At 53.4% G+C, this 26,034-nt stretch overlaps 1 protein-coding gene across 1 annotated transcript in view; it reads right to left on the bottom strand.

Moving 5' to 3' along the window:
- Positions 1-26,034, bottom strand: part of LOC140411190 (dynein axonemal heavy chain 8-like) — a 2,783,184-nt gene that overhangs the window by 2,198,627 nt on the left and 558,523 nt on the right. The window contains exon 17 of the mRNA XM_072500280.1: positions 21,175-21,310. Within this exon, the coding sequence (XP_072356381.1) occupies positions 21,175-21,310 (136 nt within the window). The remainder of the gene's footprint in view (positions 1-21,174; positions 21,311-26,034) is intronic.

The following is a 26,034-nucleotide window of genomic DNA, read 5'->3' on the forward strand; positions in this document are numbered from 1 at the left end:
GGAAATTGTAAACGCACCAGTGATAATTTATCAAAATTCACTAGACTCTGGGGTGGTCCCAGAGGATTGGAAAGTAGCAAACGTGACACCACTGTTTAAAAAAGGAGGTCGGCAGAAAGCGGGTAATTATAGGCCGGCAAGCTTAACTTCGGTTGTAGGGAAAATGCTGGAATCTATCATTAAGGAGGAAATAGCGGGGCACCTGGAGGGAAATTGTCCCATTGGGCAGACGCAGCATGGGTTCACAAAGGGTAGGTCGTGTCTGACTAATTTGGTAGAATTTTTTGAGGACGTTACCAGTGCAGTAGATAACGGGGAGCCAATGGATGTGGTATATCTGGATTTCCAGAAAGCTTTTGACAAGGTGCCACACAAAAGGTTACTGCATAAACTAAAGATGCATGGCATTGAGGGTAAAGTGGTAGCATGGGTAGAGGATTGGTTAACTAACAGAAAGCAGAGAGTGGGGATAAATGGGTGTTTCTCTGGTTGGCAACCTGTAACTAGTGGGGTCCCTCAAGGATCAGTGTTGGGCCCGCAGTTGTTCACAATTTACATAGACGATTTGGAGTTGGGGACCAAGTGCAATGTGTCAAAGTTTGCAGATGACACTAAGATGAGTGGTAAAGCAAAAAGGGCAGAGGATACCGGAAGTCTGCAGAAGGATTTGGATAGGTTAGGTGAATGGGCTAGGGTCTGGCAGATGGAATTCAATGTTGCCAAGTGTGAGGCTATCCATTTTGGGAGGAATAACAGCAGAATGGATTATTATTTAAACGGTAAGATGTTAAAACATGCTGCTGTGCAGAGGGACCTGGGTGTGCTGGTGCACGAGTTGCAAAAAGTTGGTATGCAGGTGTAACAGGTGATTAAGAAGGCTAATCGAGTTTTGTCTTTCATTGCTAGAGGGATGGAGTTCAAGACTAGTGAGGTTATGCTGCAATTGTATCGGGCGTTGGTGAGGCCGCATCTGGAGTATTGTGTTCAGTTTTGGTCTCCTTACCTGAGAAAGGACATATTGGCACTGGAGGGAGTGCAGAGGAGATTCACTAGGTTGATCCTAGAGTTGAGGGGATTAGATTATGACGAGAGGTTGAGTAGACTGGGACTGTACTCATTGGAGTTTAGAAGGATGCGGGGGGATCTTATCGAGACATATAAAATTATGAAGGGAATAGATAGGATAGATGCGGGCAGGTTGTTTCCACTGGTCGGGGAAAGCAGAACTAGGGGGCATAGCCTCAAAATAAGGGGAGGTAGATTTAGGACGGAGTGTAGGAGGAACTTCTTCACCCAAAGGGTTGTGAATCTATGGAATTCCTTGCCCAGTGAAGCAGTTGAGGCTCCTTCTTTCAACGTTTTTAAGAAAAAGATAGATACCTTTCTAAAGAATAAAGGTGTTCGGGGATATGGTGTATGGGCCGGAGAGTGGAGCTGAGTCCACAAAGGTCAGCCATGATCTCATTAAATGGCGGAGCAGGCTCGAGGGGCCAGATGGCCTACTCCTGTTCCTAGTTCTTATGTTCTTATGTTGTAGTCTTTGGGGGTTGTATCTGAATTAATGGTTGCCAAGATGTTCACTGTATGTTTTAAAAAGGTTAACTTGAGTTCATAGGATAAACATTGTTTTGCTTTAAAAAATATTTTTTCCATTTCTGCTGTACCACACCTGTAGAGTGGGCCGTGTGTTCCCCATACCACAATCTATTAAAAGTTGTGGGTCAGGTGAACTCCATGATACATTTTGGGGTTCTTTAAACCTTGGCCCATAACATTATACAGATGAGATTTTATGCAAGGAAATAAGTGATAGTATTGATATTGTAGAGTAAGAAGTATTCCAACACCAGGTTAAAGTCCAACAGGTTTGTTTCGAATCACCAGCTTTCGGAGCACAGCTCCGTCCTCAGGGGAATGAAGAGGTGGGTTCCAGAGACATATATAGACAAAGTCAAATATGCAAGAAGATACTTTGAATGCGAGTCTTTACAAGTAATTAAGTCTTTACAGGTCCAGACGGAGCAACTGGAGAGAGGGATAATCATAGGTTAAAGAGGTGTGAATTGTCTCAAGCCAGGACAGTTGGTAGTATTTCGCAAGCCCAAGCCAGATGGTGGGGGCTGAATTTAATGCGACATGAATCCAAGGTCCCGGTTGAGGCAATACTCATGTGTGCAGAACTTGGCTATATGTTTCTGCTCGGCGATTCTGCGTTGATGCCCGTCCCGAAGGCCGCCTTGGAGAATGCTTACCCAAAGATCAGAGGCTGAATATCCTTGACTGCTGAAGTGTTCCCCGACTGGAAGGGAATATTCCTGCCTGGCGATTGTCGCGCGATGTTCGTTCATCCGTTGTCACAGCGTCTGCATGGTCTCGCCAATGTACCACGCTTCGGGACATCCTTTCCTGCAGAGTACGAGGTAGACAACGTTGGCCGAGTCACACGAGTATGTACCACGTATCTGGAGGGTGGTGTCCTCACATGTAATGGTGGTACCCATGTCGATGATCTGGCACGTGTTGCAGAGATTGCCATGGCAGGATTGTGTAGTGTCGTGGTCGCTGTTCTGAAGGCTGAGTAGTTTGCTGCAAACAATTGCCAACACTAAGGACATTCAAATAGTCATTGGATAGACATATGGACAATAAGGGAATAGTGTAGATGGGCTTTAGAGTGGTTTCACAGGTCGGCGCAACATCGAGGGCCGAAGGGCGTGTACTGCGCTGTAATGTTCTATGTTCTATGTAATTGTCTGTTTGAAGTTGCGCGGTTGTTTGAAGGCAAGTAGTGGGGGTGTGGGGATGACCGTGGCAAGATGTTTGTCTTCATCGATGACGTGTTGAAGGCTGCGAAGAAGATGTCGGAGTTTCTCCGCTCCGGGGAAGTACTGGATAACGAACGGTACTCTGTTGGTTGTGTCCCGTGTTTGTCTTCTGAGGAGGTCAGTGTGGCTTTTTGCTGTGGCGCGTTGGAACTGTCGATCGATGAGTCGAGCGCCATATCCCGTTCGTACGAGGGCATCTTTCAGCATCTGTAGATGTCTGTTATGCTCCTCCTCGTCAGAGCAGATCCTGTGTATACGTAGGGTTTATCCATAGGGGGTGGCTTCTTTAATGTGTTTAGGGTGGAAGCTGGAGAAGTGGAGCATCGTGAGGTTATCCGTGGGCTTGCAGTAAAGCGAAGCGCTGAGGTGACCGTCCTTGATGGAGAAGAGTGTGTCCAAGAATGCAACCGATTCTGGAGAGTAGTCCATGGTGAGTCTGATGGTGGGATGGAACTTATTGATGTCATCGTGTAGTTGTTTCAGTGATTCTTCACCGTGGGTCCAAAGGAAAAAATTGTCATCGATGTATCTGGCGTATAACATCGGCTGAAGGTCCTGTGAAGGTCTTGTTCAAACTTATGCATGAAGGTGTTGGCATATTGAGGTGCGAATTTGGTACTCTTGGCTGTTCCATGTGTCTGGGTGAGGAACTTGTTGTCAAAGGTGAAGACCTGGTGATCCAGAATGAAGCGGATGAGTTGCAGAATTGCGTCTGGAGATTGGCAGTTGTCGGTGTTGAGTACTGAGACTTTTGCAACAATGCCGTCGTCATAGGGGATGCTGGTGATTCAACTGGTCCATGGGTGCTGAGTTTCTGTAAGAAGTCCGTCGCATTATGGTCCCACCATAATACCAGTACCAAAGAAGATCAAGGTAGCCTGCCTCAACGACGACCAACCGGTGGCCCTGACGTCTGTTATCATGAAATGCTTCGAGAGGCTCGTCATGAGACTGTACTGTCTCTACTGTACTCCCTATACACACATGTATAGAATATAGAACTGAGAATGTCAGCGGGAGCAGCGTGCAGGGGATGCCGGTAGGTGAGTATTTGAGTTTAAAATCACTTATCTTGCAGGAGCAGCACTTGGAATTTCGGCAGGAGCGGCGTGCAGGGGCTGCCGGTAGGTGAGTATTTGAGTTTAAAATCACTTACCTTGCAGGAGCAGCACTTAGAATTTCGGCGGGAGCGGCGTGCAGGGGCTGCCGGTAGGTGAGTATTTGAGTTTAAAATCACTTACCTGTTCCCGTGTCTGTTCTTTTTTCTGTTTTATTTTTATTTTATTTTATTTTTTAAGGCGGGAACTGGAGGTTCGACACGGAACCGGAAGTTCGACCCGCGGACTTCTGGGAAGGTTCCCCCCCCCCACCAATAAATTCTGGTGGAGAGAAAACCCGAGGCGCTACACGTGTAGTGTCTCACACCCGCCCTCCTCCTCTAACCTAATAATAAAACCCTTACTGTGAAGTAAGTGCCATATTATATTATTATTTTTTCTTTTTAAAAAAAAAAATTATTTATTAACCAGATCTTGGTTGGAAGTTAGAGGGATGGCAGGGAAGGGAATGCAATGTTCCTCCTGCAGGATGTTTGAGGTGAGGGATGCCGTTAGTGTCCCTGCAGATTTTACCTGCAGGAAGTGCAGCCATCTCCAGCTCCTCCAAGACCGAGTTAGGGAACTGGAGCTGGAGTTGGATGAACTTCGGATCACTCGGGAGGCAGAGAGGGGGTCATAGATAGCAGCTTCAGGGAATTAGTTACACCAAAGATTGGAGATAGATGGGTAACTGTAAGCGGGCATGGGAAGAAGCAGTCAGTGCAGGGATCCCCTGCGGTCGTTCCCCTGAGTAACAAGTATACCGCTTTGGATACTTGTGGGGGGGGGACTTACCAGGGGTAAGCCATGGGGTATGGGCCTCTGGCACGGAGTCTGTCCCTGTTGCTCAGAAGGGAAGGGGGAGAGGAGCAGAGCATTAGTAATTGGGGACTCGATAGTCAGGGGCACAGATAGGAGATTTTGTGGGAGCGAGAGAGACTCACGTTTGGTATGTTGCCTCCCAGGTGCAAGGGTACGTGATGTCTCGGATCGTGTTTTCCGGGTCCTTAAGGGGGAGGGGGAGCAGCCCCAAGTCGTGGTCCACATTGGCACTAACGACATAGGTAGGAAAGGGGACAAGGATGTCAGGCAGGCTTTCAGGGAGCTAGGATGGAAGCTCAGAACGAGAACAAACAGAGTTGTTATCTCTGGGATGATCCAGCAAGTCGAGATGAGATGAAACTGTCAGGCATAGTTCCAGACTCCGTGCTGGCTCCAGAAACCGGGATGATCCAGCATGCTGATGAGGCCATAGAAATGGGCATTGTTATAACCTGCCTGCTTACCATTAGCTGGGGACTAATGACAATCCCAAAATCCTGTGGGAGTATGAGCTTCCCCAATGAGGGGGGCGGAGAAATCATTAGCAGTCTCCCTGTATAAATAAAGCTGGCCAGTTTGGAACTAGCAGGAAGGAGTAAGCAGCAAGTGAGGTTGCTGCTGTTATGTATATATATGTTATTGTAAATAAATGTTATTTCTTGTATCCTTGAAACTCGTGCTGGATTCTTCGTGGCCCTCACAAAACTGGCGACGAGGGTTAAAGTGAATAGCTGTCTACACTGCTGAAGCCACCTCCCTGGATTTTGTTGGATATAGGTTGGAAGATGTTTTCTATCACACCATGCCTCTGTACGGACGTTTGGATGTTTTTGATGCTGCGCTGGAAAGCTGGAACAAGTATGCACAACGAATGCGTTACTATTTCCGGGCAAACAATATCACTGAAAACGAGCGCCAGGTGGTCATATTGCTCACTGCCTGCGGCCCGCATATGTTTGGCGGTGATTAGGAGCCTTACGTACCCAGCTGCGCCGGACACAAAAACGTTCGAGGAACTTGCAAATTTAGTGGGGCAGCATTTTAACCCAGCCCCATCCATGATAGTCCAACGTAACCGGTTTAATACCACTGAGAGGACCCCAGGAGCATCCCTTGCCGATTTTCTATCCAGTCTATGCAGGATTGCGGAGTACTGTGACTATGGCGAGACCTTGTCAGAAATGTTACGCGACCGTTTGGTTTGCGGTATTATCATTACGGCCACCCAGAGAAAGTTGTTAGCTCAGCCAACATTGACTTTTCAACAGGCCATTCAAATAGTATTGTCCCGAGAGAGTGCAGAACGAGGAGTGCAGGAGATACAGGGAATGGAAGTGCATGCTTTCGGGCGCAACCCCTTCCGTCCAAAAATGTCCCCCCGCACTCCTGCGGTACCTTGGGTGAGATGACGTCCGGATCGACGCCAGTGGCCGTCGGACATTCCTCCCCGAAGGGAGCCTTCTCCAGAACCAATGGATGAGGAGCCATGTCCGTGTCAGACTTGTAAGCGCCGACCCCATCGCGGACGCCGGTCCTGGGGGCGCCAGAGGCGCCGTCGTTCCGACCGAAACTGGGACCAGCCCAGGAGCCTACCATTTGGATGAACCTGCGGCGACTACTCCTGAGGACGTGGAGACGGAGGACGACTGCCTGCAGCTGCATGGTGTGGCAGCTCCCCGTGTGGCCCCCATTAAGGTGACAGTACGGGTCAATGTTCACCCGCTCGAGATGGAGTTGGACACTGGCGCAGCGGTCTCCGTGATCGGCCAGAGGACATTCAACTACATCAAGCAGGGTATACAGACCTTATATTAACCGACACACAGGCCATGTTGGCCACCTACACGGGGGAACCATTGGACATCGCAGGAACTACGATGACCCCTGTTGTTTATGGATGCCAGGAGGGGCATTTCCCACTTATCGTGGTGCGCGGCCATGGGCCCAGCCTGTTGGGTTGGGACTGGTTGCGCGATTTGCACTTGCAGTGGCAGCACATCCTCCAAACAGTTTCTGGAGGGTTAACTGAGGTGCTAGGATGATACCCAGATGTATTTCAGCCCGGTTTGGGGAAAATAAAAGGGGCCGTAGCCCGTAACCAAGTCGAACCAGGAGCCATGCCGCGGTATTCACGCCCGGTGCCTTACGCCTTGCTCGAGAAGGTAGAAGGGGAGCTCACTCGTTTGGAAACTTTGGGTATTATCAGGCCTGTCCGTTTCGCTGACTGGGCAGCACCAATTGTACCTGTAATGAAGCCAGATGCCACAGTTCGCTTGTGCGGCGACTATAAACTTACAGTGAATACGGCTTCCCGACTCGACCGATATCCAATGCCTCGCATAGAGGATCTCTACGCCAAGCTTGCAGGTGGACTCTCATTCTCAAAATTAGATATGAGTCACGCCTACCTACAGTTGGAGCTGGACCCTGCCACCCGACTATATGTAACGATTAATACACACCGGGGCCTGTATGAATATACACGTTTGCCCTTTGGAGTATCCTCTGCCTGCGCTATTTTTCAACGCGTTATGGAGGGCATTTTGAGAGTTTTACCGCGTGTCGCTGTCGACTTAGATGACGTTTTGATCACAGGGACGTCGGAGCAGGAACATTTGGAAAATCTGGAGGCTGTCCTTAAGATGCTTTTCGGAGGCTGAAGTCCGTTTACGTCGCACAAAGTGCATCTTTCAGGCGAAGGAAGTAGTCTACCTGGGTTATCGGGTGGACCACGAAGGTTTGCACCCCGTTGCAGAGAAGGTGCGCGCGATTCAACAGGCCCCCGCCCCGACTGACACTTTGCATCTTCGTTCTTTTCTTGACCTCGTAAACTATTACGGGAAGTTCCTCCCCAATCTGGCAACGACGCTGCCCCGTTGCACCTTCTGCTAAAGAAAAATCACACCTGGGTTTGGGGTCAGCCGCAAGAAACCGCGTTTCGGCGGGTAAAACAACAATTGTCGTCGTCTGGGTTACTAACCCACTATGATCCTTGAAAGCCTTTGCTCATCACATGTGATGCATCCCTGTATGGTATTGGGGCCGTCCTGTCCCACAAGATGGAGAACGCGGCCGAGAGGCCGATAGCTTTCGCCTCCCGCACATTGACTGCAGCGGAAAAAAAGTACGCGCAGATCGAGATGGAGGGCCTGGCAGTAGTCTATGCGGTGAAACGTTTCCACCAGTACGTGTATGGCCGCCAATTCACTATCGTGACTGATCATAAGCCTCTGCTGGGACTTTTCAGGGAGGATAAGCCAATACCGCCCATTGCTTCCGCACGGATCCAGCGCTGGGCTTTGTTGCTCGCTGCATACGAGTATTCTCTGGAGCACAAACCAGGAACGCAGATAGCGAATGCCGACGCACTGAGCCGATTGCCTTTATCGACCGGCCCCATGTCGACCCCCACGACCGGTGAGATGGTTGCAACCCTAAGTTTTATGGACACCTTGCCTGTCACGGCATCACAGATCCGTGAGTGGACGCCGATGGAGCCAGTCCTGTCAAAGGTTCGACACATAGTCCTGTATGGTGGGCAGCATAGACAGCTCCCAGGCGAGTTGCGGGCATATTCCTCCAAGCTGTCAGAATTCAGCGTGGAAGACGGCATCCTCTTGTGGGGGACGCGTGTGATTGTCCCGGAAAAAGGACAGGAGCTAATACTAAGAGACTTGCACAATGGGCATCCCGGTGTGACAAAAATGAAAATATTGGCCCGGAGTTATGTTTGGTGGCCAGGCCTCGACGCCGACATTGAGAAGGTGGCCCAAAGCTGCTCCATTTGTCAGGAGCATCAGAAGCTTCCGCCGGCCGCGCCCCTACATCACTGGGAATGGCCAGGGCGGCCTTGGGCGCGCTTGCATGCGGATTTCGCCGGCCCTTTTCAAGGATCCATGTTCCTTTTATTAATCGACGCCTAGTCTAAATGGCTAGAGGTGCATAAGATGCTAGGCACAATGTCCTGCGCAACAATTGAGAAGATGCGTGTGTCTTTTAGTACACCTGGCCTCCCCGAGGTGCTGGTCACGGATAACGGCACTCCATTCACCAGTGAGGAGTTTGCGAGGTTCATGAAGATGAACGGCATACGCCATATCCGCACTGCCCCTTACCACCCGGCTTCAAATGGGTTGGCGGAGCGCGCAGTGCAGACATTCAAAGGAGGCCTAAAAAAGCAGTCTTCCGGGTCAATGGACACGAGACTAGCTCGCTTTTTGTTTTTGTATAGAACCACCCCCCATACGGTGACTGGGGTAGCTCCCACAGAACTCCTAGTGGGCCGGAGACTTCGCACCCGCCTTAGTCAGGTTTTCCCGGACATTGGCGCAAAAGTACGCCGCACACAAGAACGGCAGGGACCGGGATTTTCTCGGCATCGGCCAATTCGGCAGTTTGCACCCGGTGACCCAGTGTTCGTTCTAAATTTTGCTGGGGGTGCACAGTGGGTCCCTGGCGTAATCTTTCGCCAAACGGGCCCTATATCTTACCAGGTGCAAGCCCAGGGTCGTCTCCAGCGCAAACATGTAGACCACGTTCGGTCTAGAAGGCTATCCCTTCCAAAAATCCCCCGTCCCCGGAGATCATTTCTACAGTCGCAGAGACCAGAGACAATGGAAAGTAGTCCTCACAATGCTCCTCTGGTGCCTCACTCAAAGCCTGCGCAGGTCGTTACAGAACCGCGCGAAGATAGAGACGCCGAGATGACAGAGGCAACAGACTCTGACTCCGAGATGGAGACACAGGACGCATCAGAGGGGGAATCCTCAGGCCCACGGGCCGTGGATGTACAACCGTTACGCCGTTCATCACGGAAGCGCCGGTCTCCGTCTCGTTACACGCCGCCCGATCCAGCGCCTCGTGCAAATGGTGTCTGGCCTGCGGCAAAACGAGTCCGACGCCCTCCTTCGCCAGGGTCTTCGGTGGATTCATTGGACTTCGGGGAGGGGGGGGGATGTTATAACCTGCCTGCTTATCATTGGCTGGGGACTAATGACAATCCCACAATCCTGTGGGAGTATGAGCTTCCCCAATGAGGGGGGGGGCAGAGAAATCATTAGCAGTTTCCCTGTATAAATAAAGCTGGCCAGTTTGGAACTAGCAGGAAGGAGTAAGCAGCAAGTGATGTTGCTGCTGTTATGTGTATATATATATATATATATATTATTGTAAATAAATGTTATTTCCTGTATCCTTGAAACTCGTGCTGGATTCTTCGTGGCCCTCACAAAAGGCGTGCTCACAGAGATGAGGAGGTGCCTGAAACCCTTCGGATACCTCATCACACAACAACGACCAGTGCCACAAAAGAGGCCACGGTCAAGAAGGCAGCCAAGAAACATGAATATATATATAGATACATAGAAGATAGCAGCAGGAGGCCTTTTGGCCCTTCGAGCCTGCTCCACCATTCATCACGATCATCCAACTCAATAGCCTAATCTTGCTTTCTCCCCTGAAGCTACTATCTATGACCACCTCTTACTCCCGAATGATCCGAAGTTCATCCAGCTCCAGCTCCAGTTCCCTAACGCAGTTTCTGAGGAGCTGGAGATGGGTGCACTTCCCACAGGTGAAATCAGCAGGGACACTGACGGCGTCCCTCATCTCAAACATTCTGTAGGAGGAACATTGCACTGCCTTCCCCTCTAGATAACTTGTGGATAAAACAAGAAAAAGAAAGAAAGAAAGAGCTGACATGATATTCACTCAACCCCTTAGAATAGAGGAGGTGAAAGAGTGGGGGACACTACAAGTGTAGCGTCTTGGGTTTAGGAACCGCCCAACTTAAATACAGGTAAAAATAAAACACTTAACCAGCAACCACTGCGCCCCGCACGATAACAGCAATCAGCTGTTATGGGCCCGTGCAAACAATTCAAATCTTTACTACTTACCCAGCAGTCACTCTGTCCTCAGCTGGAAACCCCCAACAGTAAATTTCATGATTATATATACAGTTTACCAAGATTTACTGGGGAAACAGAGCATCATCCATTTGTTAACATTATCGACAAGAATCCTAATAATATGGCACCTAGACTGCAAAGGCTTATGATGAAATTGCGCAGATATGATTTTAATCTTATCTATACTCCAGGTAAAGTGCTAATCATAGCTGACACTCTGTAACGATCGATTGACACTGATATCACACCAACAGAATCAATCTTTGATGCTCCAAACCTTTGGAGAACCACTTCCTACATCCGATCACAAACTTCAACAGATACGTAAGGAGACACAGAAGGATGCCACTTTGACCAGAGTAATCCATCACTTGCAGAATGGATGGCCAAAAGGTCACTGTCCACAATACCAGACTATACAGTCTGAACTGACGTTATTGGATGGTATTCTACTACGACATGACAGAATTGTCATTCCAGAGAGTCTAAAGTCAGAAATGCTAAACAAACTTCATGGAGGCCATCTTGGCATCGAGAAGAGCAAACGAAGAGATAGGCAAGGTGCTCATCAAGATATCACAGATATGATCATGTCATGTTCTACTTGCCAAAAACATCAAAGTCAACAGTGCAAAGAAACGTTGCGCATGACATTATCATGTCACCATGGGTGAAAGTAGAATACTGTGAGCAATTTTGGGCCCCACACTTCAGGAAGGACATACTGGCACTGGAGCGGGTCCAGCGGAGATTCACACGGATGATTCCAGGAATGGTAGGCCTAATATACGATGAACGTCTGAGGGTCCTGGGATTATATTCATTGGAGTTTAGGAGGTTGAGGGGAGATCTAATAGAAACTTACAAGATAATGAATGGCTTAGATAGGGTGGACGTAGGGAAGTTGTTTCCATTAGCAGGGGAGACTAGGACCCGGGGGCACAGCCTTAGAATAAAAGTGAGTCACTTTAGAACAGAGATGAGGAGAAATTTCTTCAGCCAGAGAGTGGTGCGTCTGTGGAATTCATTGCCACAGAGGGCGGTGGAGGCCGGGACGTTGAGTGTCTTTAAGACAGAAGTTGATAAATTCTTGATTTCTCGAGGAATTAAGGGCTATGGAGAGAGAGCGGGTAAATGGAGTTGAAATCAGCCATGATTAAATGGTGGAGTGGACTCGATGGGCTGAATGGCCTTACTTCCGCTCCTATGTCTTATGGTCTTAGGTATCGACCTTTTTCATTCGTATGGCAAAGATTACATTTTAATCATTGACTATTATTCAAACTTTCCAGAAGTCATGAAACTGAATGATCTCACATCCACAACTGTTATTAAAGCATGCAGAGACATCTTTGTGAGACATGGAATACCACAAACCATCATGTCTGACAATGGTCCATGTTTTACCAGCTGTGAATGGAAGGAATTTGCAACGACATACAATTTCAGCCATATCACCTCGAGCCCTCATTTCCCGTAGTCTAACAGAAAGGTTGAAAAAGGGTTCATATTATCAAACAATTATTAAGTAAAGCCAGAGAATCACAATCTGATTTCTACTTAGCATTGTTAAACTACAGATCATCACCTTTGACATCAGGATTATCGCCAGCACAGATGTTGTTTAATCGAAACATTAGGGGCGAAATTCTCCGTTATCGGCGGAAAGTCCGCCGATCGGCGCAAAAAACGGCGCAAATCCCACTTGCGTCACGTCATAAAAATGGGCCGATAGTCTCCGGCCCGAAATGGGCTAGCAGCGACGTAACGGGATCCGCGCTTGCGCAGTGGTTCACGCCGTGCAGCGTCATACGCGCTGCACGGCGTGACGGCTCATAAGGCCGCGCAGCTCCCCCCCACCCGACCGGAACAGCCGACCGCAACACCCGACTTGATGGCTGGCCGTCGCTCAGCCCCGAGGTTCGAGTCACGCGATGTGGAGGGGCTCCTGGACGCGGTGGAGCAGAGGAGGGACGCCCTGTATCCCGGGCACGGCCGCAGAGTTGCCCCACGCCACAGCCGGCGTCTGTGGAGGGAGGTGGCAGAGGCAGTCACCGCTGTGGCCCTAACACCACGGACAGGCACCCAGTGCCACAAGAAGGTGAACGACCTCGTCAGAGCAGGCAGGGTGAGCCTCCCCCATATCCCCCATATCCCCCCTCCCCCAAATCCCCCCCTCCCCCATATCCCCCCCTCCCCCATATCCCCCATATTCCCCCCTCCCCCATATCCCCCCCTCCCCCATATCCCCCCTCCCCCATATCCCCCATATTCCCCCCTCCCCCATATCCCCCATATTCCCCCCTCCCCCATATCCCCCCTCCCCATATCCCCCATATCCCCCCTCCCCCATATCCCCCCCTCCCCCATATCCCCCATATCCCCCCTCCCCCATATCCCCCATATTCCCCCCTCCCCCATATCCCCCATATCCCCCCTCCCCCATATCCCCCATATCCCCCCCTCCCCATATCCCCCCTCCCCCATATCCCCCCTACCCCATATCCCCCATATTCCCCCTCCCCCATATCCCCCATATCCCCCTCCCCCATATCCCCCCTCCCCCATATCCCCCATATCCCCCCTCCCCCAAATCCCCCCTCCCCCATATCCCCCCTCCCCCATATTCCCCCCTCCCCCATATCCCCCTCCCCCATATCCCCCATATTCCCCCCTCCCCCATATCCCCCTCCCCCATATCCCCCATATTCCCCCCTCCCCCAAATCCCCCCTCCCCCATATCCCCCCTCCCCATATCCCCCATATTCCCCCCTCCCCCATATCCCCCCTCCCCCATATCCCCCATATCGCCCCTCCCCCATATCCCCCATATTCCCCCCTCCCCCATATCCCCCCTCCCCCATATCCCCCATATCCCCCCTCCCCCATATCCCCCCTCCCCATATCCCCCATATCCCCCCTCCCCCATATCCCCCCTCCCCCATATCCCCCATATCCCCCCTCCCCCATATCCCCCATATTCCCCCCTCCCCCATATCCCCCCTCCCCCATATCCCCCCTCCCCCATATCCCCCATATCCCCAAGTGAATCCAGCCCTAACCTTAACCTCTGCAATGCACGCGCAACCGATGGCGTGCATTCATATACCTGCCTAACGCTGTTGCCTTTTACCCCTGCCACCACCCCCCCCCCCCCCCCAGGAGAAGCGCGCACACAACAATAGGGAGCATGTGAGGACTGGAGGAGGGCCCGCTGATGAGAGGCCACTGACCGTACACGAGGAAAGGGCCCTGGAACTGGCTGGCGGACCTGAGGACCGGGAGGTTGCTGATGCAGAGGTCGGGGCCCCACGAGCAAGTGAGCCACCAACAGCCCGTCCCCATATCCCCCCTCCCCTATATCCCCCTCCCCGTATCACCTGATCACTGCCCGATGTCTAACCATGCATGCTTCATTGTGTATCGCAGGACCAAACGTCCAGGCACCCATCCCCGCAGATGCAGACCGCCCGCAGGATGCCCCTCGGAGACCACAGGAGACGGAGAGACCCGCACCCTCCAGCATGCGACGCCCGCAGGATGCCCCTCGGAGACCACAGGAGACGGAGAGACCCGCACCCTCCAGCATGCGACGCCCACAGGATGCCCCTCGGAGACCACGGGAGACGGAGAGACCCGCACCCTCCAGCATGCGACGCCCGCAGGATGCCCCTTGGAGACCACGGGAGACGGAGAGACCCGCACCCTCCAGCATGCGACGCCCGCAGGATGCCCCTCGGAGACCACGGGAGACGGAGAGACCCAAACCCTCCAGCATGCGACGCCCGCAGGATGCCCCTCGGAGACCACGGGAGACGGAGAGACCCGGACCCTCCAGCATGCGACGCCCGCAGGATGCCCCTCGCACACCACGGGAGACGGAGAGACCTGGAGCAACAGGGAGACGACACCCCCGTCACGTGCGGGAGCGACCACCCAGCGATGAGGGGGGCAGCCACAGGCCCCCGTCACATCCGAGCCAGGACACCACTACCCAGGACACCACTATCCAGGAAACCCCTACCCGGGACACCACTACCCAGGACACCCCTACCCGGGACACCCCTACCCGGGAAGACGAAATACCGGACAGTGACTCAGAGTGGATGGGTGGAGACGAACCCCCACCCCAAAGTGCCATGGACTCAGAGTGGGACCAAGAGCACGACACAACGCCACTGCTGTCACCAACACCCTCCACCATCGCAGAAACACTCACCACGGTTGGGCACTTTAGTGATGAGGCGTCTGGTACACTCACTGGTGCGCACAACACAGCCGTCCCGGTACAGCAGGTGGAGGTAGGAGCAGCAGAGGGACCGGGCGGTCGGAGGGCAGCCCAGGCCAAGCGAACATCTGCCGCCCAGATGGATCCCGGGTTCCTGCAGTTACCACACCCACACATAGATCCGATGCAACCACTGACACGGAGACGAGCGAATAGGGTGACGGGTGGCTTGCGGCGGCTGCGGTCGCAGGTGGAGGAGTCCACCCGCGTCCAGGAGCTGGGAGTGGTCCCGGTCATGCGTGCCACCCAGGCTGACACCGCACGGGTGGCGTCCGCGGTGGAGGCAATGGGTGCGACGGTGTCAGACATGGGGAACGGTTTGCGAGGCCTGGGGCCTTCCGTGCAGGCGGCGTCTGTGGCCCAGGAAATGGCTGCCCTCTCACAGGAGGCCATGAGCCAGTGCCAGCGCCAGATGGCAGAGGCGCTCAACGCCATAGCCCAGTCTCAGCACGCCATAGCCCAGTCTCAGCAGGCCATGGCCCAGTCTCAGCAGGCCATGGCCCAGTCTCAGCAGGCCATAGCCCAGTCTCTGCAGGCCATGGCCCAGTCTCTGCAGGCCATGGCCCAGTCTCAGCAGGCCATCGCTGAGGGCATCGGCGCCAGTGGCCATGTGCGAGCTGGCGTTGCACTGTCGCAGACAGGGTTCGACAACCCCCTGGGCTCCATGGCTGCAAACCTGCAGACCCCTGTCGATACCAGCACGGGCCTCCAGGACTGGCAGCGCCAGATGTCGGGGGCGCGTCGGATGGCCAGTCCGTTCGCATCCCCCACCCATGTAGAGGCCTGGGGGCCATCGGGCACCCCGAGGGAGGAGGAGGTGGTGTGGTCCGTCCCGGCTCCCTCTGTAGGGGAGGTCCCGGTACACCGCGACACCTCGGACTACCCCCCTTCCGTCCCAGGTGCATCGGGTGGGCAACGGGCAGGACAGGCTGGCAGCTCGCCATCCCAGTCGCCCGGGCCGCAGCCTGGCCCATCTAGGCCAGGACGCCCCAGGAAACGGCCGCCAAAGGGATCCAGTGTCAGAGGGCAGGAATCACAGGAGTCCACCTCCAGTTCTGCTGTACCGTCTGGGGAACCACGTAGACGTAGTCAAAGGGCCCGTAAGGCCAAACAATTAGACACTGAGTAAGTTGGCACGGGTGCAGGGCACAGATGAGTTTTAGGCGCTAGGGCACGTGCATGAACTCCTTTGGTTATTAAAGTCAATGTTACACCTACCGAAGCTGCCTTTGTGCTCTGTCCAAAGTGTGCGGGGGTGTCATGTACGTTGAGCGCAAGTGTGTGTGTGAGGGGTGGTCTTACCTCAGCCCCAGGTGAGTCTGCCCCCTTCCCCCTGGGCCGCCATCAACATCCCCCGGGCAGAGGACGGGACCGTGCGCTGCAGTGTCACAGCCGCATGCAGGGATGGTCCGGGTGGATGGTGGTACTGTGGCCATGGGTCAGACATAGTCCAACGATGTAGAGCCAGGAGCTCATCGGAGGCGGGTTGTCATCATTCTCCATGGCCTGCGATAGACACGCGTCCACCCGCAACTGGGTGAGCCCGGCCCGTTGTGCCGCCGGTGGATCGGCAATTGGGGGTGGGGGGGTGGTGTGCATGCGGGTGGGGTGTGTGGGGTTGGGGAGGGGGGTGAGGGTGCTGGGTGGGTGGATGGGTGGGGGGTGTGGGTGGTCGGCTGTTGTCATGGTGTGCGGTCTGTGGCCATACTACCCGATTCCCACGCCCATCTAGTCAGTGAAGCGGGCGTCTATCAGTCTGTCCCGTGCCCGCTGGGCCAGCCGGTAACGGTGGACAGCCACCCGTCTGTGTCTACCCCGTCTGCCCTGACCATTGCCCCCATCCCCCTCATCTGGGGAGGACTGGGCCTCTTCCTGCTGCTCCTCCACTCCGCCCTCCTCTGCCTGCGGCACATCGCCCCTCTGCTGGGCTATGTTGTGCAGGACGCAGCACACCACAATGATGCGGCCGACCCTATCTGACCGATACTGGAGGGCGCCCCCAGAGAGGTCCAGGCACCTGAAACGCATCTTCAGCACGCCAAAGCACCTCTCGATCACTCCCCTTGTCGCTACATGGGCATCATTGTAGCGGTTCTCCGCCTCATTGCGTGGCCTCCGTATAGGCGTCATCAGCCACGATCGTAATGGGTAGCCCCTGTCGCCCAGCAACCAGCCCCTCAGCCGGGGATGGCGTCCCTCGTACATGCCGGGGATGGATGACCGCGACAACACGAATGAGTCGTGTACACTGCCTGGGTGACGGGCGCAGACGTGCAGGATCATCATGCGGTGGTCGCAGACCACCTGTACGTTCATTGAATAGGTCCCCTTCCTATTGGTGAACACGGCCCTGTTCTCTGCAGGTGGCCGCACGGCGACGTGCATCCCATCGATCACGCCCTGGACCATGGGGAACCCGGCAACGGCAGAGAAGCCCACGGCCCGGGCATCTTGGCTGGCCCGGTCCACGGGGAAGCGGATGTAGCGGTGCGCCATGGCATAAAGGGCATCTGTCACTGCCCGGATGCACCGATGCACCGATGTCTGCGATATGCCGGACAGGTCCCCACTCGGTGCCTGGAATGACCCCGTTGCATAAAAGTTCAGGGCCACCGTAACCTTGACGGACACGGGGAGAGGGTGTCCCCCGCCAGTGCCACGCGGTGACAGGTGTGCCAGCAGGTGGCAGATGTGTGCCACGGTTTCCCGGCTCATCCGGAGTCTCCTCCTGCATTCCCGGTCCGTGAGGTCCTGGTATGACTGCCGGGGCCGGTACACACGGGGCGCCCTCGGGTGCCTCCGTTGCCGTGGGGCCGCGACGTCCTCCTCCCCCTCCTCGTCCTGTCGGTCAGGTGTCCCTCCAGCCTGGGCGGCTGCCGCCTGCCCCTCTGCGGCAGCCTGCGCCGCCTCTCTGGCACGCTCCTCCTCCTCCTCCTCCTCCTCATCCAGGGCAACATAGACATGAGCGGCTGCCACCACGGCGGCCAACATCGCTGGATGGTCTGAAAACATGACGGCCTGGTGGGGGGGGAGGGGAACGACGACATGTCATCATTGCCCATATCCCCTCCTCCCCCCAGCCAGGTGGCATGGACCGCATGGGTCCAACTGTTGGAGGCTGGCACCTGGCCAGGTGGACCAACTCATTTGCCCTCCCATCACCCACCCCAGCACGGACCCCCCCCCAACCCCCAACCTCCACCCCGGCACGGACCCCCTCCCCAACCCCCAACCTCCACCCCGGCACGGACCCCCCCCCCCAACCTCCACCCCAGCACGGACCCCCCCCCCATCCCCAAACCTCCACCCCGGCACGGACCCCCTCCCCAACCTCCACCCCGGCACGGACCCCCTCCCCAACCCCCAACCTCCACCCCGGCACGGACCCCCCTCCCCAACCTCCACCCCGGCACAGACCCCCCCCCCAACCTCCACCCCGGCACGGACCCCCTCCCCAACCTCCACCCCGGCACGGCCCCCCCCCAACCTCCACCCCGGCACGGACCCCCTCCCCAACCTCCACCCCAGCACGGACCCCCCCCCAACCCCCAACCTCCATCCCGGCACGGACCCCCTTCCCAACCTCCACCCCAGCACGGACCCCCCCCCCCAACCCCCAACCTCCACCCCGGCACGGACCCCCCCCCCCAACCTCCACCCCGGCACGGACCCCCCCCCCCAACCTCCACCCCGGCACGGACCCCCTCCCCAACCTCCACCCCGGCACGGCCCCCCCCCCAACCTCCACCCCGGCACGGACCCCCTCCCCAACCTCCACCCCGGCACGGACCCCCTCCCCAACCTCCACCCCAGCACGGACCCCCCCCCAACCCCCAACCTCCATCCCGGCACGGACCCCCCCCCCCAACCTCCACCCCAGCACGGACCCCCCCCCCCCCAACCTCCACCCCGGCACGGACCCCCCCCCCCAACCTCCACCCCGGCACGGACCCCCTCCCCAACCTCCACCCCGGCACGGCCCCCCCCCCAACCTCCACCCCGGCACGGACCCCCTCCCCAACCTCCACCCCGGCACGGACCCCCTCCCCAACCTCCACCCCGGCACGGACCCCCCCCCCCCAACCTCCACCCCGGCACGGACCCCCTCCCGGCACTCCCCCGGAGCCCAACCTACTCTAACCCCCCCCCCCCCCCCCCCCCACCCCCACGGCCGCACACACACACACACAAGCCGAGACACACCTCTCCTCAGGCAATCAGTCTGCGGCCACGCCATTTCCTGCCCAGAGCCAACCCCCCAGGCCGTCACTCACCTCCTCGCTGGTCGGCGTGAGCCTGGAGCACCGGGTCACGCCGATGAAAAGGAGGTTTGATTCACGTCGACGTGAACGGTCATCACGTCGACGGGACTTCGGCCCATCCAGAAGGGAGAATATCGGCAGGCCGAAAATCGGCTGCCTTGCGCAGACCCGTGACATTCTCCGCGGCAGCGGCGCCATTAACGCCCCGCCGACTTTTCTCCCTTCGGAGACTTCGGCGGGGGCGGGGGCGGGATTCACGGCAGCCAACGGCCATTCTCCGACCCGGCGGGGGGTCGGAGAATGACGCCCTAGGACAACATGGGCGAGATTCTCCGACCCCCCCCCTGCCGGGGGCTGGCGTGAATCCCGCCCCCGCCGGTTGCCGAATTCTCCGGCACCGGAGATTCGGCGGCGGCGGGAATCGTGCCGCGCCGGTTGGCGGGCCCCCCCCCGGATGGGCCGAAGTCCCGTTGCTAGAATGCCTGTCCCGCCGACGTGGATTAAACCACTTCTCTTACCGGCGGGACAAGGCGGCGCGGGCAGGCTCCGGGGTCCTGGGGGGGGCGCGGGGCGATCTGGCCCCAGGGGGTGCCCCCACGGTGGCCTGGCCCGCGATCGAGGCCCACCGATCCGTGGGCGGGCCTGTGCCGTGGGGGCACTCTTTCCCTTCCGCCTTTGCCACGGTCTCCACCATGGCGGAGGCGGAAGAGACCCCCTCCACTACGCATGAGCGGGGATGCCGTGAGCGGCCGCTGACGCTCCCGCGCATGCGCCGCCCGGCAATGTCATTTCCGCGCCAGCTGGCGGGGCACCAAAGGCCTTTCCCGCCAGCTGGCGGGGCGGAAATCAGTCCGGCACGGGCCTAGCCCCTCAAGGGTAGGGCTCGACCGCTCAAGATGCGGAGGATTCCGCATCTTTGGGGCGGCGCGATGCCGGACTGATTTGCACCGTTTTTGGCGCCGGTCGGCAGACATCGCGCCGATTACGGAGAATTTTGCCCCTCTACCTCAACTATATATTACTGATCCTGATCAACATGATGTTATGCAAAAACTGCATTACCAGAAACAGAAACAGTACTATGATCAACATGCCAAGAATCTGAAACCTCTTGAAGCAGATGATACTGTTCACATCAGACTTCCTGAAGGAGGTTGGTCCGACACTGCTCAAGTTCTCAAACAGGTATCACCTGGTTCATATCTGGTAAAAACATCTGGTGATGTACTAATCAGAAGAAATCATCATGATCTTCTGCAAATTAAGGTTCACACACTAGTTTTTCCTGATCTTGACTTACTGTCTGTTTCACGACATGTTGAACAACAACAACATTCTACTCCATCAATGAGTAAGAACATTAAATCCTCTACCTCACTGTTGAAATTAAGAAGATCCACAAGAAGCAGAAGAAAACCAAACAAACTCAATCTATGAACTTTAAAGTGATTCTAGTATTTTGCTGTACTATGTAAACCACTGCATTTCTTATGTAAATTTTCTTTTGTCTACACAAGAAATGTTTAAAAAAAAGGGGGATGTAGTGGTCTCTGTATGTAGTAATACATGATCAGATTATGTTAAGCAAGTACAAGCAATTCAACACTAGATGGCCATACTATCAGAACCTAAAGAAGGTTTCCCCACTCTTTCCTGGAGGAGAGTGTGTCTGGAGTGCAGAGAATACAGAAGAGAGATAGCTAGAGAAAATAAGTTAATAGATATTAGTATTTAGCGTTATTTTATTTAATATACAGTTATTTGTTTGTTTACTAATTCAGTATTAAGTAAAAGGGACTCACAAAATTATTTTATATTACCCATTAAATTACTTTATCATCACTGGAAGACTACATCTATATTTCAACAACTCGGCTATACAAAAATAGTATATATATATTACAATATCGTAATATAACAGTTTACCAGAATATAGTAGCAGATTTTAGTTAGAATGAATCATGTACTTACAATATTGTATAGTTGAAATTTCTTTTGTCCATGCCTTATGATGCAACACTTCGAACTTTACCAGTACATAAGCGACTTTGTTGTACATTCGCACAATGGACATTCCCCGTGAACTTTTTAGAATGTCAGAATTTTTCTGAAATAAAAAAGAGAACTTAAAACCAGCTGACACCGGTCTTCCACTTTTCACATGTGCAAAAACATTTCAGCTTGTGCCACCTAGAGGTAATAACACATAGCAAAAGTAACAATTAAAACATACCAAATATGTAAAAAATGATGAAAGATAGTCTCAAACTTCTTCTATAATGGAAAGACCATATGGAAATAGGATTCTCACTTTGAAAAAACACCAATGCGGAGTAATAACCAGAGAAAATGCTGGAAAATCTCAGCAGGTCTGGCAGCATCTGTAGGGAGAGAAAAGAGCTAACGTTTCGAGTCCAGATGACCGTCTGTCAAAGCCAGGTTCTGCCAGTCCTGCCGGCTTCCCATTGTCTGAACCATGGTGTTGACACCCTCAGTGATGGTCCTCAATGACTAGACCATGCTCTGGGGTGCCTGGGCAATGTCTACCTGTGTCCGGATCACAACCCTCATCGACTAAGACATGATGTTGAGGACCTCAATCATGGTCATCGCAGACTGAGCCATGCCTGAGACACCGCCACTAAAAAGTGTTTAAACTAGTATGGCAGGGGATGGGAACCAGAGCAGCAGGCCAGCAAGTGTAGAGACTGGGCAAGAGCTTGAGACTAAGACAAATATTGCTAAGAGGGAGAGCAGGCAGAGGGAAGTCGCTGATCTCAGTGGTTCTGGAGGTCTGGGTGCGTTTGCTTCAACAGAAGAAGTATAACAGGTAAGACGGATGAACTTAGAGCTTGGATTAATGTGGGGAATTGTGATATTGTTGCCATTATGGAGGCATGATTAAAGGAGAGACAGGACTAGCAGGTTAACGTTCCGGGATATCGATATTTTAGATGAAACAGAGGGGGTGGCAGAAAGGGTGGGGAGTTGCATTACAGGTTAGTGAACATGTCACAGCTGTGATGAGGGAGGATATCTTAGAGATAACCTACAGTGAGGCATTATAGGTAGAACGCACAAATAGAAAGGATGCAATCAAAATTTTGGGGTTATACTATAGGTCTCCCAACAGCCAGTGGAATACAGAGGAACAGATATGCAGTGAGATTCTGGAAAGATGTGAAAATAGTACGGTAGTTGTGGTGGATGATTTTAATTCCCCCATATTGACTGGGACACCCTTAGTACCAGATGTTCGGATGGAGAGCAATTTGTTAGGTGCGAGCAAGAGGGTTTTTTGAAACAGTATGTTGATAGTCCAACCAGGGAGGGATCTTATTAGATCTAGTATTGGGGAATGAGCACTGCCAGGTGCCCAAAGTTTCAGTCGGGGAACATTTTGGGAATAGTGATCATAATTCCAGAAAGTTTTGAATACTCATGGATAAGGAAAAGAATGGTCTTCGAGTGAGGGTGCTAAATTGGGAGAAAGCTAACTTCATCAGAATTAGGCAAGAGCTGGAGAATGTGGATCGGGAGCGGCTGTTTGAGGGTAAATCCACATTTGATATTTGGAAGTCTTTTAGATACCAGTTGATTAGAATGCAGGACAGGCATTGAACATAGAACACACAGTGCAGAAGGAGGCCATTTGGCCCATTGAGTCTGCACCGACCCACTTAAGCCCTCACTTCCACCATATCCCCGTATCCCAATAACCCCTCCTAACCTTGCTGAACATTTAGCATGGCCAATCCACCTAATCTGCGCGTCTTTGGACTGTGGGAGGAAACCGGAGCACCCTGGAGGAAATCCACACAGTCACGAGGAGAATGTGCAGACTCCGCACAGACGTGACCCAGTGAGGAATCGAACCTGGGACCCTGGCGCTGTGAAGCCACAATGTGAACCACTGTGCTACCGCGCTGCCCTTCCTACCGTTCCTGCGAAAATGAAGGATGAAAATGAAAGATTAGGGAACATCGGATGACAGGGGAAATTGTGAGACCAGTCAAAAAGCAAAAGGAAGCATATATAAGGTTGAGGCAAATAAAACAGACAAAGCTTTTGAAGAATATAGGGAAAGTAGGAACAAACTAAAACAGGGACTGAGGAGGGCTAAAAGAGGCATGAAATGCCATTGGCAAGCAGGGTCAAGGAGAATCCCAAGTCTATTATACATATATAGGGATCAAGACAGGAGATAGGGAAAAAGTAGGCCCACTCAAGTACAAAGGAGGGAAGTTATGCGTGGAGTCAGAGGAAGCGGTTGAGATCCTTAATGACTACTTTGCATCGGTATTTACCAAGGAGAGGGACATGACGGATGTTGAGGTTAGGGATGGGTGTGTCAATACTCTCGGACATGTCAGCATAATGAAGGAGGAAGTGTTGGATATCTTAAAATGCATTAAGGTCGACAAGTCCCCTGGGCCAGATGGGATATATCCTAGGTTACTGTGGTAGGCAAGAGAGGAAACAGCTGGAGCCTTAACAGATATCTTTGCAACATCTTTGACCATAGGCGAGGTTCCAGAGGACTGCAGAATAGCCAATGTTGTCCCTTTGTTTCAGAAGGAAAGCAGGGATAATCCAGGCAATTATAGGCTTGTGAACCTGATGTCAGTGGTGGGGAAGTTGTTGGAGAAGATACTGAGGGGCAGGATTTATTTATATTTGGAAGCAAATGGACTTGCCAGTGACAGGAAACATTTTGAAAGATCAAATTCAGGTGTGAATTATACAGTAGTGGCAGAACCCTTAGAAGCATTGACAAACAGAGGGATCTGGGTGTTCATGTCCATAGTTTTCCATGAAAGTTGCAATGCAGGTGGATAAGATGGTCAAGGCAGCCAGGTCATCGAGAAAAAGAGTTGGCAGATCATGTTACAGTTATATGAACACTACCAGAACGGCGTGGATGCTTTGGAGAGAGTGCAAAGGCTTACCAGGATTTTGCCTGGTCTGGAGGGTATTAGCTATGAGCAGAGGTTGAATAAACTCAAGATTGTTTTCATTGCAAAGTTGGAAGTTAAGGGGAGACCTGATTGAGGCTTTTTCCCAGGGCTGAAGACTGAATTACAAGGGGGCACAGATTCAGGGTGAGAGGGGAGATGTGCAGGAGAAATATTTTCACGCGGGGTGGGTGCCTCGAATGCGTTGCCAGTGGAGGTGGTGGAGGCAGGCACGATAGCATTGCTTAAGAAGTATCTTGACAGACCCATGAACAGTGGGGGAATGGAGTGATATAGATCTTTTGGGCAATAAGTAATAGGTCTAAATAAGGGTCTGGATTGGTGTAAGCTAGCATGGTGGGCCAAGGGGCCTGTTCCTGTGCTGTAATGTTCTTTGTTCTTTCTTTGTTCTAAGGTGCGGACGTTGTTCCAGTTTTTTCACTGCGATCGTTACCTAAGCGCTGTTGGCCTCAGTGCCACGCATTTCCTGCACCATCTCCTGCGTCTGAACAATTTGGGACTTCTCCAGTCGTGCCTTGCTTTCACTGGAATGTCGCTGACACCCCCTCCTGAACCTCACGGTTCTGTCCTATGATCTGAATCATCTCTGGGAGAACCTTGTCCAGAGGCCCAGCATCTGGTTGAGACCCAGCTGTGTGCTGGGATCCAGCAGACCTCACACAGCTGTCTCCCTTGGATGTTCCTGCTTCCACCTGATGTGCATCAGCAATTCTGTGGTGCTCACCAGATAGTTCCCCCGAAGCCTGTCCACTAATGTCGCCCACCGAGGTGTGTGTCCTTGCCCTGATGGAGGGTGCGGGTGACAGATGTGACGCATCGCCGGCTGTTTTCCTTGGAGCTCTCATCCGAGGTGTTCTCTTGGTTGCCAGGTGGGGGGTCGACTCCAGATGGGCTGGCCTCATTAGATGGTGAATCTGCAAGACAATGGATTTGTGGTCAGTGAGAGGGAAGGATAATTCTGTGGGATATCAACAACTCACTTGAGGCTGGTCATCTGAATGAAGGGACAGTGGATCCTCACCTCTCTGCGCAGGCCAAACTGTTTGTCAGTCATTGCTCTCTCCTTGGGAGACTGGGGATTTCCAGGGCCCTTTACTAGTAGGGATTGAGGAGTCAGATCTCTGGGACTCGTCCTCCTGTCTTTGCCCTTTCCCACGTTTTGGTGAATGGCTTTCTTGAACCGTTGCCAGGCAGCATTGTTCAGCCTGCTGCTGGTTCTCCGATTCCTTCGGGGGAACTGTGTGCCCCGTGACTCATTGACGGCATCGGGAAACCTGGTGAGGTCAGTATCGCCAAAGCTGGTGGAGCAGCACGGTAGCACAGTGGTTAGCACAGTTGCTTCACAGCTCCAGGGTCCCAGGTTCGATTCTAGGCTTGAGTCACTGTCTGTGTGGAGTTTGCACATTCTCCCAGTGTGTGCGTGGCTTTCCTCCGGGTGCTCTGGTTTCCTCCCACAGTCCAAAGATGTGCAGGTTAGGTGGATTGGCCATTCTAAATTGCCCTTAGTGTCCACAAAAGGTTAAGTTGAATTACGGGGATAAAGGGGATATGGTGGAGGTGTGGGGCTTAAGTAGGGTGCTCTTTCCAAGGGCCGGTGCAGACTCCTTCTGCACTGTAAATTCTATGAAAGCGAGGAGAATGTCTGCATGTTGCCATGCTTATGCGTTGACAAGGAGTGAGTGGTGAGGGAGCGCATAAAAGCAATTCCCCAATGTGGGCAGTGAGCAGCTGTGGAGCGAGTCACAAAACAAAGTTAACACTTCCATGGTTTAAAACATTACGACTGGAAATAGGTAGTGGGTAAAATTCTCCGTTTGGGAGACTATGGCGGGATTTTCCGCTTGCCGATGCCGAA

The sequence above is a fragment of the Scyliorhinus torazame genome, chromosome 4 (assembly GCF_047496885.1).
Source record: "Scyliorhinus torazame isolate Kashiwa2021f chromosome 4, sScyTor2.1, whole genome shotgun sequence".
In the NCBI taxonomy this organism is placed as follows: Eukaryota; Metazoa; Chordata; class Chondrichthyes; order Carcharhiniformes; family Scyliorhinidae; genus Scyliorhinus; species Scyliorhinus torazame.